Raw genomic sequence first — 16,666 nt, 5'->3', positions numbered from 1 at the left:
GAACTCGCAACGATCCTCCTGCCTCAGCCTCCCGAGTACTTGGATTACAGGCGTGCGCCACCATGCCTGGCTTGGTTGAGTTTTTTAAAAATTTCAGTAGTCATCTTTGAGCGAGTAGTACAATTTTTAGAGCTCTGTTCTTTCATAGTTTCAGAGTTATCATATCTCTCCTTGCACTTTTTATTTTTGAAAATAGGGTCTCACTATATAGTTCAGGTTTGCCTTGAGCTCACTGTGTGGCTCAGGCTGGCCTGGAACTCACAGTGATCCTCCTGCCTCAGACTCCTGCATGCTAGAATTACAGGTGTGCGCCACTATGCCTGGCTCATATCTCTCCTTGAATAATGATTGTAAGGTTCTTTTGTCCTGTTTCTATGTCCTGTTTTTTATTTCCTCCAAGTTTCTTTTTTTGTTGTTGTTTGATTGATTTAGTCTCTGTTTTTCTCGTTAGAAGTTTAGCTGGAGTGTCCCAGGAACCTTGTTGATGCCCCCTTTTTTGTCTGTTGGTGTTTTCAGTACTGAGTGTTAAAGTCAGGGTTTCCCATGTGCTAGGAGAATACTTTATCACTAAGCTACATCTCTAGCTCATATCTGGTTTTTGTTTTGTTTTTTTGAGACATCAACTTGCTAAGTTGTCCAGGCAGGTCTTGAACTGTGATCGTCCTGCCTCTATTGTCTCTGTTCCTTTTAAAAGGTCACTAGGTCTGTTTTACACTTTGTTGACATTTCCATTTCCTGCCCTGTCTTGTTCTTTTTGGCCCTCTGCTCAGTCTTCCTGGCGCTTCAGAATGGAGTATAAATAAAGGTAGGTTCAGTTCACCAGACATTAGTCTGTTTTCCATTGCTATAACCAAATACTAGGGACAGACAACTTTGTAGAGAAAAGAGGTTTATTCAGATCACAGTTTTGGAAGCTGAGAGTTCAGAACCAGGCAGCCTCATTGGCTCAGCCCCGGTTGAGGACCTTGTGGTGTCATGGATGGAGCCTGCATGGGAAGAAAAGGTGACATCTGGATGACAGAAGCAGAGAACTGGGTGGGCCAGACTTGCCTTTTCATAATGGGCGAACACGGGCCTTGGGGGACCCACCACATCCACACCACGGTGCCAGGGTTAACTGGTGTCTCTGGAATTTCTGCTGTGTGCAGAGCATTGCGGAAAGCTTTTCTCTGTGCAAGTCTGGAGGAGACTGGCCGGGACGGTGGCCCGGTTGGGCCTGGTAGAAAGCCCAGACCTGGCAAGAGATGCTTTGCTGAGGCCCGCAAGCGCCTCCCGCCCTCCTGGGGCCAGAGCTGAGCTCACTCCAGTTTGGTCCTAGGTTTTTGATGCAACCAATACTACTCGAGAGCGGAGAGCGACGATCTTCAACTTCGGGGAACAGAATGGCTACAAGGTGAGGCCTCCTGGGCCCCTCCTTGGCTGAGCGGGTGCACGTCCGGCCCTGGCGGGGGTCTTTCCCGGCCTCCTGAGCCGTGCGCGGCTTCGAGTGGCGTGGATTCCAGATGGCCGTGTGGGGTGGGGCTCCTGAACTTGTCTGTTACTGGGAGAGTCCTGAACGGGGTGGGTCTCCTTTAGCTCCGTGGTCTTCAACCCTTCTCCCTGAGGAGCAGGGCCTGAGGGAGTGGAGAGCTCTGGGAGCAAGGCCCCGGGCCCTCCGTGCACCTCACGTGTGGTTCCTCCCCTCCTGCCTGCCGGGCGCCTCTGGCCCTTACTGCAGACGTTCTTCGTGGAGTCCATCTGTGTGGACCCGGAGGTCATAGCTGCCAACATCGTGGTGAGTGCGCGTGTGACCTGGCTCGGGGCAGTGATGAGCGGGAGGTGACAGCGAGGGCCTCCTCCCGGTTTGGGCTGATGCTCAGCTGCCCTCCGTCTGAGCTTCCTGACCCCGTGTGTGGGGAGCAGTGCGGTCACCAGCGTGGGGCAGGAGAGCCTGTCCCCGAGGATCACGCACATGGCGGACTGCGAGGCTCAGGGGCGCACCTTCCTGTGCTTCCCTCGTACCCTTGCTCCCCCTCCCTCCTGAGAGTCCCAGACCGCGGGAGAGGGGGTTCAGCCCAGAGCGCGTATGTCACTGAGCTCTGCTCCCCGCTCCCAACTGTCCCTTAGCCCCTCTGAAGGGAGAAGGGACGGGGTGGGGAAAGGCTTCTAGGCCTCCCTGAGCCGCAAGGGAGGGGGCTGTGAACTCAGGAGCCCCGGGGGCTGCTGGACGCTTCCCCCACTCGGCTTCCCGGCCTGCCCCGCCCCTGCCCAGCAGCCTCCTCGACCTCTGGCCCTGCCCGGCCTCCAGCCCTCATGTGTCTTTGCTCTGCGCCTGGGTTTGGCAGCAAGTGAAGCTGGGCAGCCCCGACTACGTGGACCGGGACAGTGACGAGGCCACCGAAGATTTCATGAGACGAATTGAGTGCTATGAGAACTCCTACGAGTCGCTGGATGAGGACCTGGACAGGTGAGCGGGAGAGCGGGGCTGTGCTTGGCCGCCCCCTTCCGGCCTCCCCGTGTTGGCGGCTGGGGAGCACGCGGGGCAACAGGGGTGGTCTGACCTGTTCTGTTTCTTTCCTTGAGGCAGAAATCATTGGCCAGAGGTGACTTGCAGGACATCTGTTACCTCATCTGGAACTGTGCGAGCAGATTCTACTGTCCCAGCACAGAATCGAGCCTGATTTCTGTGCAGAGGGGCCTCCAAGGCATTGCAGACGTCACACGCTCCCCTCTCAGTGTGCAGTCTGCGGGGGCGGGGGGCGCAGCTGCATGGCTTGGGAAGAGTGGAGCGGGGTCGTGGCATGGTCCGCGGGGGTGTCTAACTGAGGGTCAGCAAGCATCTTCTGTGCAGGTCACAGAGTGAGTGACTCCTTAGGTGCTGGAGGATTTACACTCTTTTAGTCCGCTCTGCCGTTATAAGTACAAAGGGAACGGGACGTAAATAATTGAGCGTGGCTCTGTTCCCACAAAGCTTGGTGAAGGCAGCCCGTAGGCTGCCTCTGGCTTGCCGGCTGTGGCGCCAACCCCTTCGTCTCAGCGTAAATGGCCAGTGGTTAGGTTAATAACAGTGTAGCCCTTGGTAAAATATTACACCAACCCTATAAATTATAACTACAGAGAGACACGAGGATGCATCTGTTGCGTAGCATTAAGTGAAAGACAGGAATATAAACATGTGCTTGGGTCCTTTACAATTACCGTAGAATGTGTGATCCACTTGAACCCAGGCACGTGTGCGGCCATCCGAGGGAAGGCTTTGGAGGGGTCATGGCAGAGTTGTCCCTGGACTGCCATGGGATGAGGCATCTGTCCCCCTCTTTACTGGGCTTGGGAGCCCACCCAGGTTGGGGTGGCGCAGAACGGCACCGGGTGCTGCTGGCCTCCGTGCTTCCTCTTGTCCACCCGCACGCTTCCGTTTCTTCTCCTTGCTCTGTGATGTGCCGCACAAGGCGGGTCTTGTCTGCAGCAGCTCCTGCAAAATTGGCTTCTCTTTTCCTGGTGAGGTCAGGGTGATGACCCCAAACCAAGGCCGCCCAGTCCACACCGTGAAGACCCAGCTAGGAATATCCGGAGAGCTCTGAGGCGGAGTCCAAGTCAGCCCTACTCCTGCTAGCACGAGCGAGCTCTCCCAGCCGCAGCACTGCCCAGGTCCAGAGCAGAGAGAGGGCTGAGCTGGGCTCGTGGGCGTGTCCGCTGGCTGCCTGGTGCGGGGTGTGGCAGCTGCTGGGCCCACCCGGTGACCTGGACGGGGCTGTGGGGGCGAGGCCACAAGGGGAAGGATAGCCGAGCAGAGAGACTTGTCAGCCACTCGGAAGCCCCCCTGCGGAAGCTGGCTCTGTGCTCCGTGCAGCCTGTGTGTTGAGATCCCGGATGTAGGCAAGCGAGGGCCGGGCACGTGTGAGCAGCAGTAGCAGTCGTGGTGTGGCCGGCCACCGCTTTGGATGTCACCTTCAGAAGCATGCTAAGTTCTGAGCACCTCTCACAGTGCCTGTCTGTGTCACACGTGGCACGTTGCCCTGCCTCCCACGTAGCACTTGCGTACCAGCTGAGGTCCTGTGTGTTGGGGCCACACCTCGGGCTCACGGATGCAAGACCTGCCCCCGGCTCCCGTGGCTGGCCGGGTGTGCTCTGAGGGCCCTGGACTCACGGGCCTCTCTCTGCCTTCTCTCTGGAAAGGGATCTGTCCTATATCAAGATCATGGACGTGGGGCAGAGCTACGTGGTGAACCGAGTGGCCGACCACATCCAGAGCCGAATCGTGTACTACCTCATGAACATCCACGTGACGCCCCGGTCCATCTACCTGTGCCGGCACGGGGAGAGTGAGCTCAACCTCAAGGGCCGGATTGGTGGGGACCCAGGACTGTCCGCTCGGGGCCGGGAGGTCAGTGTGTGTGCCGTGCGTGCGTGTCCCTGTGCACTTGTAGTGATAGGTGGCCGGATAGATACGTGTGCGTACAGGGGCCGGGCTTCTGCTCCATGGCTAATGCCCACTTGATGACCTTCATTGCGCCTCGAATGTTCCCGTCCTGTAGGAAAGGTCACAAGCACCAAGCAAATGCCTGGATCTGTGGTCTCCATGGGAGCTGTTACGAGCTGAGCCCCTTTGCCGGCAGAGTCATGCCGTCCTTGCAGTGTAGCTGACGCTGTGCCCCAATCTGAGGGGATTTGGGACCTTGCGGGGGGATTGGGTGGGCCAGGGCACAGGGACTGGGGCAGGGGCCGATGAGGCGTGGCCAGAGCTGTCTCAGGGTCCAGGGGAGTGCACAAGGTCAGCCTTGTGCGCCCTTGTGGCCGGAGGTTGGCTGATATTTTCCGCTAACCCTGTCTTCTCTGAGGAGTGGGCGGGCCCTGTCTCTGTAGCCCTGCTGGAACCCGTGGTCTGAATTGGCCGTGATGTGTTTCAGTTCGCCAAGCGCCTGGCTCGGTTCATCAGCGACCAGAACATCAAGGATCTGAAGGTCTGGACCAGCCAGATGAAGAGGACGATCCAGACGGCGGAGGCGCTGGGTGTGCCCTACGAGCAGTGGAAGGTCCTCAACGAGATCGACGCGGTAACCGGCGCCCCCGCCCCCGCCCCGCCGCCTGTGGGCACGGAGCTGAGGGTTAGGGAGAGAACCTCCCTCTCCCCTTGCTTCACTGCTGTTTGGGGGTTTTTCCTTCGTTTGTTTGTTTGCTTCCTGAGGATTGACCCCGGGGAGTGCTGAACTACACCCCCAGCCCTTTTTTGTTTTCAGACAGGCCGTCACTAACCTGCCCTGGCTGCCCTGGCTGCCCTGGCTGCTTGCTTGCTTGGTTGGTTTTGAGACAGGCTCAGCTGGGCTGCGCAGGCTGGTGGTGAACTGGCACGGGGAACAGCCGCCCGAGCAGCTGATCTCAGGTGGGCGCTGCCGTGTCCACCAGCTTCGTTATTTCCTTTGATTCCTTACCTGCTCTTTTGGACTTAAATTGGACCAACCAAAATTTATCTTTGGTGGGGGGATATAGCTCAGGCAGCACAGCGCCTGCCTGGCAAGTGCAAGGTTGTGAGTTCGATTTCCGGTACCAAAAAAAAAACCAAAAAAAACACACCAAAAAACCAAAATTTGTCTTGGCGTTCTGACCAAGGCCTTAAATGTGGTCTTGTCCCAGTTGCTCATTCAGCTGTCACCGTCTGTCTACCCTTTGCCCATCCACTTAATTTGACTTGTAGGACGTCCTTACGTATGGTACATGTGTCTGTTCGTGTGCCTTGTTTTGATCATGGTAATCTTGCTCTGTTTATTTGCTGTTTGGATATCTTTTGCTCTCTCTCTTTTTTTCATCCTATTGGATTATCCGCCTTTTCTTACTGATTTTTGGGTTATTTGAATGTTTTGGTTTGTTTGTTTTTGGTACTGGGCATTGAACCCAGAAAGTGCTGAGCTGTATCTCCAGACCTTTGGTGAAATTTTATTTTGAGACAAGGTCTTGGTAAGATGCTAAAGCTGGCCTTGAACTTATGATTCTCCTGCCTCGGCCTCCTGAGTAGTTGAGATTCTTAGTGTGTGGCACCACACGTGTCTCATGTCTGATAATTTTTTTTTTTTTTTTTTGGTCTTTTGAGATAGGGTCTTACTGCGCAATTCAGGCTGGCCTTGAGCTCACTGTGTAGCCCAGGCTGGTCCTGAAGCTGCCACGATTCTCCTGCCTCCGCCTCCGGAGTGCTGAGATTACAGGCCTGCGCCACCATGCCTGGCAATAATTTGTGAATAGATGCTGGACATTTCACCAGGACAGTGGTAGAGGTGGTTTGAAGCTGTGGCTCACATTACCTTTCTCTGGGGAATTTACTTTCGCTTCTGGCGCATAGTGAAGGATGGGCTGCCTTGGTCAGAGACGGAGCTGTTTCAAAGTGGTACTTGGAGTTTTGTAGCGCCTGCTCAGGTTTCAGGTCACTCTTGCATCTGAGCTACAGTCTTTTAAAGTTCTGACTGAAGACCCTGCAGGCCCCAGGCTTATATTTTTTCTGTTCTTCCTCTCCCTCTTCTTAGGCAAGATTGCTAATAGTTCTGCCCAGCTTCTGCCCGTGCAGTTTCCACTTTCTGCTTAGTTTCTCACTTCTTTCAAATTGGCAAAACCCCAGAGCAAAAAGCGACACCGCACATCCAGTTCACCGCTTGAGGGTTCCTGGGTTCCACGCTTTGGGCCCTTTTGGTCCTCTCTGCCTTTGTAACGATGATGTCAAACGGGTTCAACGTGCTCTTCTGTATGGCTTTTCTAATCACTTACACTGGTTTGTTTTGTCTTGTCTTTTTGAGACAGGGTCTCGCTGTGTAGTTCAGGCTGGCCTTGAACTGAATATATAGTCCAGGCTGGCCTCGGACTTATGGCAGTCCACCCGCCTCAGCCTCCCAAGTGCTGGAGTTACAGGTGTGCACCACCACGTCTGGCTGTACTGGGTTGTCGATTGAAATAAACTAGTCCTTCAGTGACTGAAGCAGAAGTCTCTCAGATTTGAGTCTTAGAAAAGTCTCACGCAGGGCATGGTGGTGCATGCCTGTAATCCCAGCACCTGGGAGGCTGAGGCAGGAGGATCGTTGTGATTTCAAGACCAACCTGGGCTACAAAGTGAGCTCAAGACCAGCCTGAATTCTTCTTGCTGATACACAATTGTGGGTTGCCAACACCCCTAATTGTAAAGAGGACACGTTTATTTTAACTCTTTGTCTGTCGAGGTTTCCGACTGAAACCTTTCAGAGGTTTCCATAGTTGGCTGACTCCAAGGCAGGGTGGCGTGGCAGAGGGGCCTGGCGCAGGAGGCTTGCTCATGTCATGGTGGCGGGAAGCAGAGAGAGATCAAGGGAGGAGGGAGGGAAAAGGCTCCAGGCCACACCCCCAGTGACCCAGCTCCTCCCACCAGGGTTCGCTTCCCAAATCACCGTTAGCTGTAAACGCAGCAGTGCACAAATCCACGGATTATCTGACCCCCATGGTCCAGTCCCCTCCCCAAAGCCCCACTGTGAGGTAATGAGGCTTTGGGGGGCATCTAGACATAAGCCCTAAGAGTGGTTTCCTGGCGGTGCTGGGCCTGGACGCACTGGAGGGAGGAGATTCGTGGGAGGGCAGTGGCCTGGTAAGGTGAGGAGGGGGAGCGCATGGACTCGAGGTGCGCTAGTGCATCTGCTTATCATGAATTGTTAGGGCTGGGAATACAGCTCAGTGGCATAAGCACCTGTCTGGCAAACACAAGGTCCTGAGTTCGATTCCCAGTTCCAAAAACAAACCAAAAAACAAACAAACAAAAAAACCCCCCATAGACAGTGCCTTATTGTCGCGTGTGGTGGTGCACATCTGTAATCCCAGCACTCAGGAGGCTGAGGCAGGAGGATCATTGTGAGTTTGAGACCAGCCTGGGCTACAAAGTGAGCTCAAGGCCAGCCTGAATGGCATAGTGGGACCCGGTCTCAAAAAGACCCCCTCCCCCCAAAAAAAAAAATTGCTGTGAGCCTGTGCTCTGGCTGCGTCCTGAGGAGCTGGTCCTGGTGTGGCAGCGAGAGTCCTGTGCAGCCTCAAGGGAGAGCAGCGTCCAGGGTGATGCCAGGCTTTAGCTGAGGGTGGGTTCTGGGCCTGGGACGCCGCTGCGCTCCTGTGAGGATGGGAACCGCTGGTGGGCGCGCTGTGTGTGCTGAGTGAGAAGAGGAGATTCCTCACGGTGCTCAAGGGGGGTACCACGGAGTCTCCGGGGTGACGGGAATGTGAGGTGGAGTCAGGAGGAGAAGTAGGGCCCGTAGCGAGGCCTGGAGCGCCCGCATCTAAGGGGCTGTGGGGAAGGCTCTCGCTAGAAACCCAGTGAGGTGGAAGGGAGCCAGGCAAGGGGCTCGTAAACGTCAAGCAGGGAGGAGGAGGCCAATGGTCAGGGAGCCGCGACACTGCGGGGGGAAGTGAGGACGGGCTCCAAACGGACCACTGGCCGTCCTAACAGCGCCAGTGGGGATCCTGACAGGAGCCTGTGGCCGCGGGTGGGAGTGGGGGCAGGGCTTAGAGCTGGAGGTGGCCTGACCAAGCAAGCGGACAGGCTGACCCGGCTGGCAGGCAGCAAAGGAGGGAGGAGGCCTCAGGGGCAACAAGAGGCAGGGGGCACAGGGAATGCCATCTGGTGCCTTTTTCCTCAGAACCTCACTGTGTTACTCCTGGCCAAGTTCTTACGCTCTAGGATGGGTGTGGTGGCACACACGTGTAATCCTAGCACTGGGGAGGCTGAGGCAGGAAAATCTCCATGAGTTCGAGCCAGCCTGGACTGCATAGTGAAACCCTGTCTCAGAAAAAAAAAAAAAAAAAGCGACAGCAAGAAAACAAAGCACCTCCCCCAAATTCTTGTGCTCTAGTAATTGTCTAGTCAATTCTTAAGAAACTATCGTTTGAAGTAAGGATAATGCAGATTGTGCCCTCCCTGCTCCCGTACCTTGGATTTCTGTGCCTATGGGAATGAGCAAGTAGGATGCCCTTGTTCTGTTCTTAGGTTAGCGGCCTGCCCTTCAGGCTTCCGTCCTGTGTGATGGTGATAGGACCGAGCCAATCCCGTCTCAGATTTGTTGTCAAACTTTATTATAGAAATGTTCAGTTGTGCATGAAAGTACAATGCAGAGTGAATGATGGTGACTAATCACAGTCCAAATACCAGCTTCAGCACGCTCCACGGGCTTGTTCTCACCAGCCCAGCCCGTCCTCTCTGGGCTGTTTTAAACCAAATTCAGACGTTATGTTTCATTGCAATACGTATCTCTAGAGGTAGGTTAAGATTGTTTGTTTTTTGGTTTTTTCCGGTACCGGGAATCAAACTCACGACCTTGCACTTGCCAGGCAGGTGCTGTGCTGCTGAGCTAAATCCCCAGTCCTTAGAGGTAGGTTAAGGACTTTTTCATTAACATAATGGTCTCATCATTGTGACACCTTACAAAAGTAGTCGTGAAGGACCTTGTCCGTGTTGAGATTCCTCTGCCTCATGAACTTGCTGTATAGTGTTTGGTTTGAATCAAAACTTAAACCAGAAATCCCTTCATTTACGGCAGTGCGGATGAGCCTGGAGACGTTATATGAAGTGAAATAAGCTGATCACAGACAGACAAATACCACGTGATCTTATTCATGTAGAATGTAAAAAGTTATAGAGGAAAAGGGAAGAACGGAGGGCACCAGAGCCTGGGGAGGGGTGGGTTAGAAAGAAGATGGATGCCAGGCATGGTGCTGCAGACCTGTAATCCCGGTGAGGCAGGAGGGTCACAAGTTCAAGACCATCCTGGGCAAGTTAATGAGATCCTGTGTCAAAATAGAATTTTTTAAAGGATTGGAGGTGTAGCTCAGTGGTAGAGCACTTGCCCGGCATAGCCAAGGTCCCGGATTTAATCCCTAGTAGTTCTCCTTCCCCTCAAAAGATAGATGACAGATACTAAAACATAGTCACACAGGAAGAGTAACTCCTTGTGTGGTATAGCACAATAGGGTAACCGTAGTTAACAGCAGTTCATTGAATAACTAACACGTTTGATAAATGTTTGCAATGAGGGACGTGCTAATTACCTTGGATTATTATACAGCGTATTGTACCATAAGAAAGCAGTGGAGACCACCAGGCTTGTGTAAAGGCAACGTGGCACAGAATTCATTGTGCCTGAGTTCAGGCTGAGAGCGCAGTAAGACCTTCTGCCCCGAACAGAGAGGTGTGTCCCTTTTCTAAGGATGGAGAGAAGGCAGGGGACGTTAGGCACAAGATCCCAATGAACATCTGTGGTTAGAGTTCTCCGGCAATCTCGCATCTCATTGGGCAGAGTCCTTTGAAGTGGGAGGTAAACTTTCCGGGTGTCCCCAGCTGTGTGTCTCCAGATGTCCCCAGGACCAGAGAAGTTCCTTGCCCTATCTTCTCTCCTTTCCTGTGTTTGCCGATGACAACTTCAGTGCTGACTGAGTTCCCTGCAGCCAGGGGTGCTTCTGCGGGCTGGGAGGCTGGGAGGGTCAGGCCAGGCGGGAGACTTATGTACGTGTCTTGCTAAATTGCCTGAGCTAGACTCGAATTTTCTGCCCTCCCGCCTCAGCCTTCCAGTGTGTTGGTTTTACAGGTCTGTGTCACCACTCCTGGCTTAGCATTTATTAATAAGTGGTATTTGCCTGTTGTTTTTCACTTGTCCTGCTTTTGAGAGTTCCGAAACCTGAATAATGCTGATACTATGAAATGAATCTGGCATATTTTCAGTCTTTTGTGTGCCTTTGGAATTAGCTCTTTGGCAAAGGTCTGTGACTTAGGGCTTTGTGTTCTTTGAGGCAATTCTTTGATGACAATTAAAATTATTCCTTAGTCCATTATGTTTTGTTTTGTTTTTTTGAAGCAGGGTCTTGCTATGTAGCCGATGCTGACCTCAAACGTGCAGCAGTCCTCGTGCCTCAGCTCCCTAAATGCTGGGATTACAGGTGTGTGCCATCATTCCCAGCATGTTTTTGGAGACAGGGTCTTACTCTGAAGTTTAGGCTGGTCTCAAACTCATGATCCTCCTGCCTCAGGGTCTGTTTTTAAAATCATATGCTTGAGTTGTCATTCTCCCCCCAATTTTTTTTTTTTTTTTGAGTCTTTTTGAGCCAGGGTCTCACTATGCAGTTCAGGCTGGCCTTGAGCTCACTTTGTAGCACAGGCTGGTCTTGAACTCGCAGTGATCCTCCTGCCTCAGCCTCCTGAGTGCCGGGATTACAGGCATGCTGTACCACGCCTGGCCTCCCCCCAGTATTTTATGAAAAGTCTCAAATATACAGCACAGTGGAAAGGCCTGTAGCAGTATGCATATGCCCACTGTGTCAGATACCTATTGCTGTGTAGCCAGTTTCCACGTCTTGGTGCTTTGAAAAATGCACATTTACTGTCTCACAGTTGCTGCAGGTCAGGGGCCTGACCAGGCAGGGCTGGGTTCTCTCCTTAGGGTTTTATGAGGCTGCAGTTAAGCTGTCCTAACCGAGGCTCGGGTGTCTTCCAAGCTCACAGGGTTGTTGTTAGGATTCATTACTCGTGATTTGTAGGAGCGAAATGATTTTCTTCCTCTCGTACTGGGGACTGAATCCAAGAGTACCACCCAGCATCATCTCCAGCCCTTTCTAAAATTATTTTTAAAGTTTGAGACACAGTCTTTAAAAATTGCCCAGGTTAGGGCCAGAGATGTAGCCCAGAGGCACAGCACCTGCCTGGCAAGTGCAAGGCCCTGTGTTCAATTCCCAGTACCAAAAAAAAAAAAAAAAAATTGCCTAGGTTGGCCTCGATCTTGTGATCCTCTTGCTTCCGCCTCCGAGTAGCTGGGATTACATTTGCGCACCACTGTGCCCTGCACCCAGCAGAGTCACATTTTCTTCCTAGCTGTTGGCTGAGGGTGCTCTAAACTGCTAGAGCCCACCCACATTCCTTCCCTCTGGACCTCTCATGACAAGCAGCTTAAGAGCCAGTGTGAGGGAATCCAGGCTCCCGCCCGAAGCCCGCTAAGTTAGAAGCATGGAAGGACCATGGGATTGACACCCGTTGCTCAGCCCACAGGCTGCTGATCAGACGCAGACCACGGATCCCGCTTGTGCTCCGAGCTGGCTCTAAGGGCCCACCGTAGGGAGCATCCTTATCCCACCCGCATTCTCCCCACAGCCTCACCGTGCCGGCTTCGTTGCTGCCTCCTCCTGCTCCCCCTCGGGCCGTGGCGTCTTTTACTGCACAGTCATCCTCTGTGCGGGAATGAGGAAGCGGGCTTGGGTGTAGTTTATTATTTTACTACTTTATTTTTTCTTCCGCTACTGGGAATTGAACTCACGACCTTGCGCTTGCCAGGCAGGTGCTGTGCCACTGAGCTAAATCCCCAGCCCCTTGGGTGTGGTTTAAATAAGACTGGCAAATACCTATGGCTGAGAGGTGCGTCCCTTACACTGTCGTCTCTGCTTTGCTTGTGGCTGAACATTTCCGTGAGTGTGTATAGATCACTCACTGCTTTCTGCTTCTTTAATTATACCGTTCAAACTTTGTGTCCTTATTTTTTGACCGCTTGATTGTCATAAAGTAATAGATACTCTGTAATTATGGTTGTTTTTCTTATATTTTAAACTATTTTGCTTTGTATATTTTATCCCTTTTTTTGGCTTTATATATTTTGAGTTTTTATAAAGTAATTTAAAACTCACGGCTTATGAGTTCGAGGCCAGCCTGGGCTATCTAGCGAGACCCTGTCTCAATGAAACAAAAAACAGAAACAAAACCTCATGGCCTGTGAGTTTGTGGGCCATCCAGGGAGCACACCTCCTCTGGCTTGGTTAATTCAGTGAGGGCCTAAAGGGACTCGTGTACAAAATCACAGGGCTGTTCATTGTCCCTCTAGCAGCTGGGCCCACTTCTTCCCTTGGGCAAAGAAGAGAGAAAGAGGACCCAGGCCGCAGGAGCAGGGAGGAGGGGGCAGCCCGGGATGGGCCGGTGAGGGCCTGGGCCCTGAAGGCGGGGACATGGGAAGGAACCCCTCAGCTTTGCTCTCTCCCTCCCTGCTGTCAGGGTCGCTCCTGGCTCCTGCCTCATCGGAGTAAAGATCCTATTCCATGGTCCGCTGGGCTGCCGTGGTTCAAACAGAAATTTGTTATCATTCTCATCTTTGTTCTTCCGTAAAAATATATTTTCTTTTCCTCTGACTTTCTTTTCCTGGTACTGGGGAACGAACCCACGACCTTGCACCTGGTAAGCAAACACTCTACCACTGAGCTGTATTCCCAGCTCTTTTAAAAACATTTTATTTTGAGACAAGATCTCCCTAAGTTACCCGGGCTGGCCTTGAACTCACGATCCTCCTGCCTCAGCCTCTGGAGTAGCTGGGATTATCGGCATGTGTCACCATGCCTGGCTGTCTGCTTTTCATACTGTGCTCTTTCCTTATTACTGATTTTTAGTGTTAGATTATGATGTGCCTTGGCATAGTTTCTTCAGATTTATCCTTCTTGGGGTTGATTGGGATTTTTGATTTCTAGATTTCTAAGTAAAAAGTTAAAAAAATGTTAGCCATCTTTTCTTCCGCTATATATTCTGCCACCTTCTCCCCACCCTGGGTTCCAGTAGTATGTATATTAGGCTGCTTGGTATTAACCCACAGGTCCTTGAACTTCTGTTTTGCTTTTGGTTTGTGTTCATTTTTTCCTGTCTTTTTTTTTTTTTTCCTTCCTGAGCTTTAGATTGGACAGTTTTGATTGCTGTATTGTCACGTTCACGTATTTTCACTTCTGCTTTTGTTTTCTTTGGTTGACAGCTGACCTGTTGCTTTGGCGGTGGGGTCCAGGAGCTGTGGGCGGGGAGCTCCTCTTCGCTCTCACGAGTGCTTGTCTGCTCGGATGGCACTGGCTGTGCGGATGCCGGGCTCACGCAGGTCAGGGCTGCTGCTCCTGGGGGTCTGCATCCCTTCTTGTTAACGCGGATCCCGGGGAGCAGGGAGCGGCCGCCTTCCACTTCCTGACCCCGCTGGCTGCTCTGCTGCTGAGCCCAGCCTCGGGTTCATCCTCTGTCTCGCTCTCTCAGGGAGTCCTCCCATTGCAGAGGCGGGAGCCCCGGCCCGCAGGCCGCTGTGCCCAGGGCCTCCATCTAGCCGTTGCTGTGCTCGGGCAGCTGGAGTGGTTCTGCCCCTGTCCCGAGCAGCTCCCCAGAGTGGGCACCGCTGTGGCAGGGCCGAGGGAGTGCGGGGGTGGGGCCTCTGCATTTTGGTTAGGTGCATTTACACTTTAGGTGTCTGGTTTTGAGCTCCAGGAACTGTTTTATTCCTTTTTTTCCGTATATTCCGTCTCTTCCTTTATATTCAGGTCTGTAGCTCAGCAGGTGTCTCTGGGCAGGGGCGCTGCAGTCCAAGGCCTTCCCTTCTCAGGACTGTGGCCCTGCTCTCCCGGCTGGCTAGTGCCTCACGGTGCTTGCTACGTGTATTTTGTCCTTTTTAAAAGTTGATGCTATCGGGGCCAGAGCAGATCTGGTACCAGTTACTCCACTGTGGCTTTGTCTTCATGTTGGGTTGTTCTTTTTCTGAGTATGAACTGCTTCGCAATGTGGGTTTGTACTTTGACCCATCCCTGCCTTTGCTTTTTGGTTTGTTTTTGTTTTTTTAAAACAGGGTCTTGTTACGTAGCTAGGTCTGGCCTTGAATTCACTATGTAGCCCAGGCTGGCCTCGAACGCACAGGGATCCTCCTGCCTCAGCCTTCCAGAGTCATAGGATTAGGTGTGCAGGTGCAGCACAATGCCTGGCTGCTTTTTTTTTTTTTTTTTTTGGCTTATTTTTGCTATTTATTATTGTAGTAAAAAATATATAACATAAAATTTACTCTCTGTCTTGGTTACTTTTCTCTCGTTGCTGAGACAAAATACCTGACGCCCAAAATTAAGGAAGGGAAGGTTTATGTAGCTCACAGTTTGTGGAGGTGTCAGTCCATAATCAGCTCGCTGCAGGGCAGAGTGGCACATGGCAGAGAGAAGCAGTTCATGGTGGTGGAAGACAGCAAAAGCAACAAGAGCAAGCCTCTTTTCCTCCCTTACATTGTAGGCAAACTACCCACCCCAGGGCGAATGTAGCACTCACACCCATAATCCGAACACTGGACCGTGAATCAATCATAAACTCTAGAAGCCCGCCCCATGACTGCATGAGGCTTTAGGGGAACATCCAAACACAAATCATAACACTCTCTTAACTTTTTTTTTCCTGTGAGAATTTTCGCTGTGTTGCCTAGGCTGGCCTTGTACTCTTTTTTTTGTTTTGTTTTTTGAGACAGGGTTTCACTATGCAGTTCAGGCTGGCCTTGAACTCACTATGCAGCCCAGGCTGGCCTCGAACTCGCAACGATCCATCTGCCTCAGCCTCCCGAGTGTGGCCTTATACTCTGTATTTTGAGACACGGTCTTGCCAAGTCAGTAATGTGCCCAGGCAGGATTTGATCTTGTGATCCTCCTGCCTCCCGGTGTTGGGATTGCGTCGTGTGCTACCACACCCATACTTTATTTTTGAGCACACATTTCAGTGGGATTAAATACATTCACACTGTTGCTCAACCCTCACCGTCATCCGTCTCCACAGCTCTTTTTGTCTTATAAAACAGACCACCAGGTAGTAATTCTCCGTTCTCTGCCAGGTGTGATGGTGCAGGCATGTAGTCCCAGGACTTGGAAGGCTGAGGCAGGAGGAATCACCAAGTTTTGTCTTTGGGCAACTGGCTTATTTCCCTTAGCATATCTCCGTGTTCTCCATATGCTGGCACACGTCAGGCTTCCCTTGATTCTGAGGCTGAACAATATCCCGCGGTGTGTGCACCCCACGTCTTTCTTACTCTCCGAGCCATCCACAGATAGTTCCTTCGGCTTTTAGCTATTGTGAATGGTGCGGCTCTGAGCCTGCGCGCGCAGGGATCTCTTTAAGATGCTCTCTGCGGTCCGGTCTTCTTGCTATCTACGTGGAAGCAGAATTGCTGCCCGGTGTGGTGATTCTGCTTTTCTCTGTTGAGAGGAGCCGCTGACGGGTTTTCCACAGCAGCTGCACTGTCGTGCGTCACCCCCAACCGTGCGGAGGTTCGGTTCCTCCACGCCCTTGTCAGTTCCTGTTTTTAAATTTCTGTCAAACGCATCGCCTGTCACATAAGACAGTTACGGTGTTTTGCACCCGCTGGGAAAACGCTTCGTACTCGCCCACGCCCGGCGGCACACGGACACTCAGGGTGAGTGTGCTCTGCACCCCTGGAGGGTGGATCCAGCACAGCGGTCCAGATCCGGCGCCTGGGTTCCCTCACAGCGGGACACAGTGTTCTCTGGCTTTTCAGTCACCCTCCCAGCGGATGAGAGATAGTATCGCGTGGCTTTTGAGGGACCAGCCTGCTTTTTGTCCTATTTTTTGGTTATATTTCCTCCATTAATTTTTTTTTCCCCTCCATTAAATTTTAAAATCTTTTTTGTGTGTCTTTTTTTTAAAAAGCAGTATGTGGGTTTGAGGCCAGGGAGCACTGCCTTTCATCTCTGTGGCCCACCCACTTTTTTTTTATTTTTTATTTTTTATTTTGAGGCTTGATGTGTGACCCTCCAGCCCCAGCCTCCTCCTAGCTGGAAATACAGGCGTGCACATGGTGTGGTATGTCATCTTCTTTAGATAAAAGAACATTTGGTTTGTTTTATAGTCTGACAATGAACTTTTTTTATTGAAGGATTTAAATCC

General features: G+C 52.2%; 1 protein-coding gene across 1 annotated transcript in view; it reads left to right on the top strand.

Moving 5' to 3' along the window:
- The window catches only part of Pfkfb4 (6-phosphofructo-2-kinase/fructose-2,6-biphosphatase 4), a 37,642-nt gene that overhangs the window by 14,001 nt on the left and 6,975 nt on the right, over window positions 1-16,666 (top strand). The window contains exons 5-10 of the mRNA XM_013507571.1: window positions 771-793; window positions 1,319-1,393; window positions 1,718-1,774; window positions 2,325-2,446; window positions 4,156-4,363; window positions 4,887-5,033. Of these exons, the coding sequence (XP_013363025.1) occupies window positions 771-793; window positions 1,319-1,393; window positions 1,718-1,774; window positions 2,325-2,446; window positions 4,156-4,363; window positions 4,887-5,033 (632 nt within the window). The remainder of the gene's footprint in view (window positions 1-770; window positions 794-1,318; window positions 1,394-1,717; window positions 1,775-2,324; window positions 2,447-4,155; window positions 4,364-4,886; window positions 5,034-16,666) is intronic.

The sequence above is a fragment of the Chinchilla lanigera genome, unplaced genomic scaffold (genome assembly GCF_000276665.1).
Source record: "Chinchilla lanigera isolate Chin_1 unplaced genomic scaffold, ChiLan1.0 scaffold00131, whole genome shotgun sequence".
Taxonomy (NCBI): domain Eukaryota; kingdom Metazoa; phylum Chordata; class Mammalia; order Rodentia; family Chinchillidae; genus Chinchilla; species Chinchilla lanigera.
Note: the sequence above shows the minus strand (reverse complement) of the source record. Positions and strands in the feature narration are given on the sequence as shown.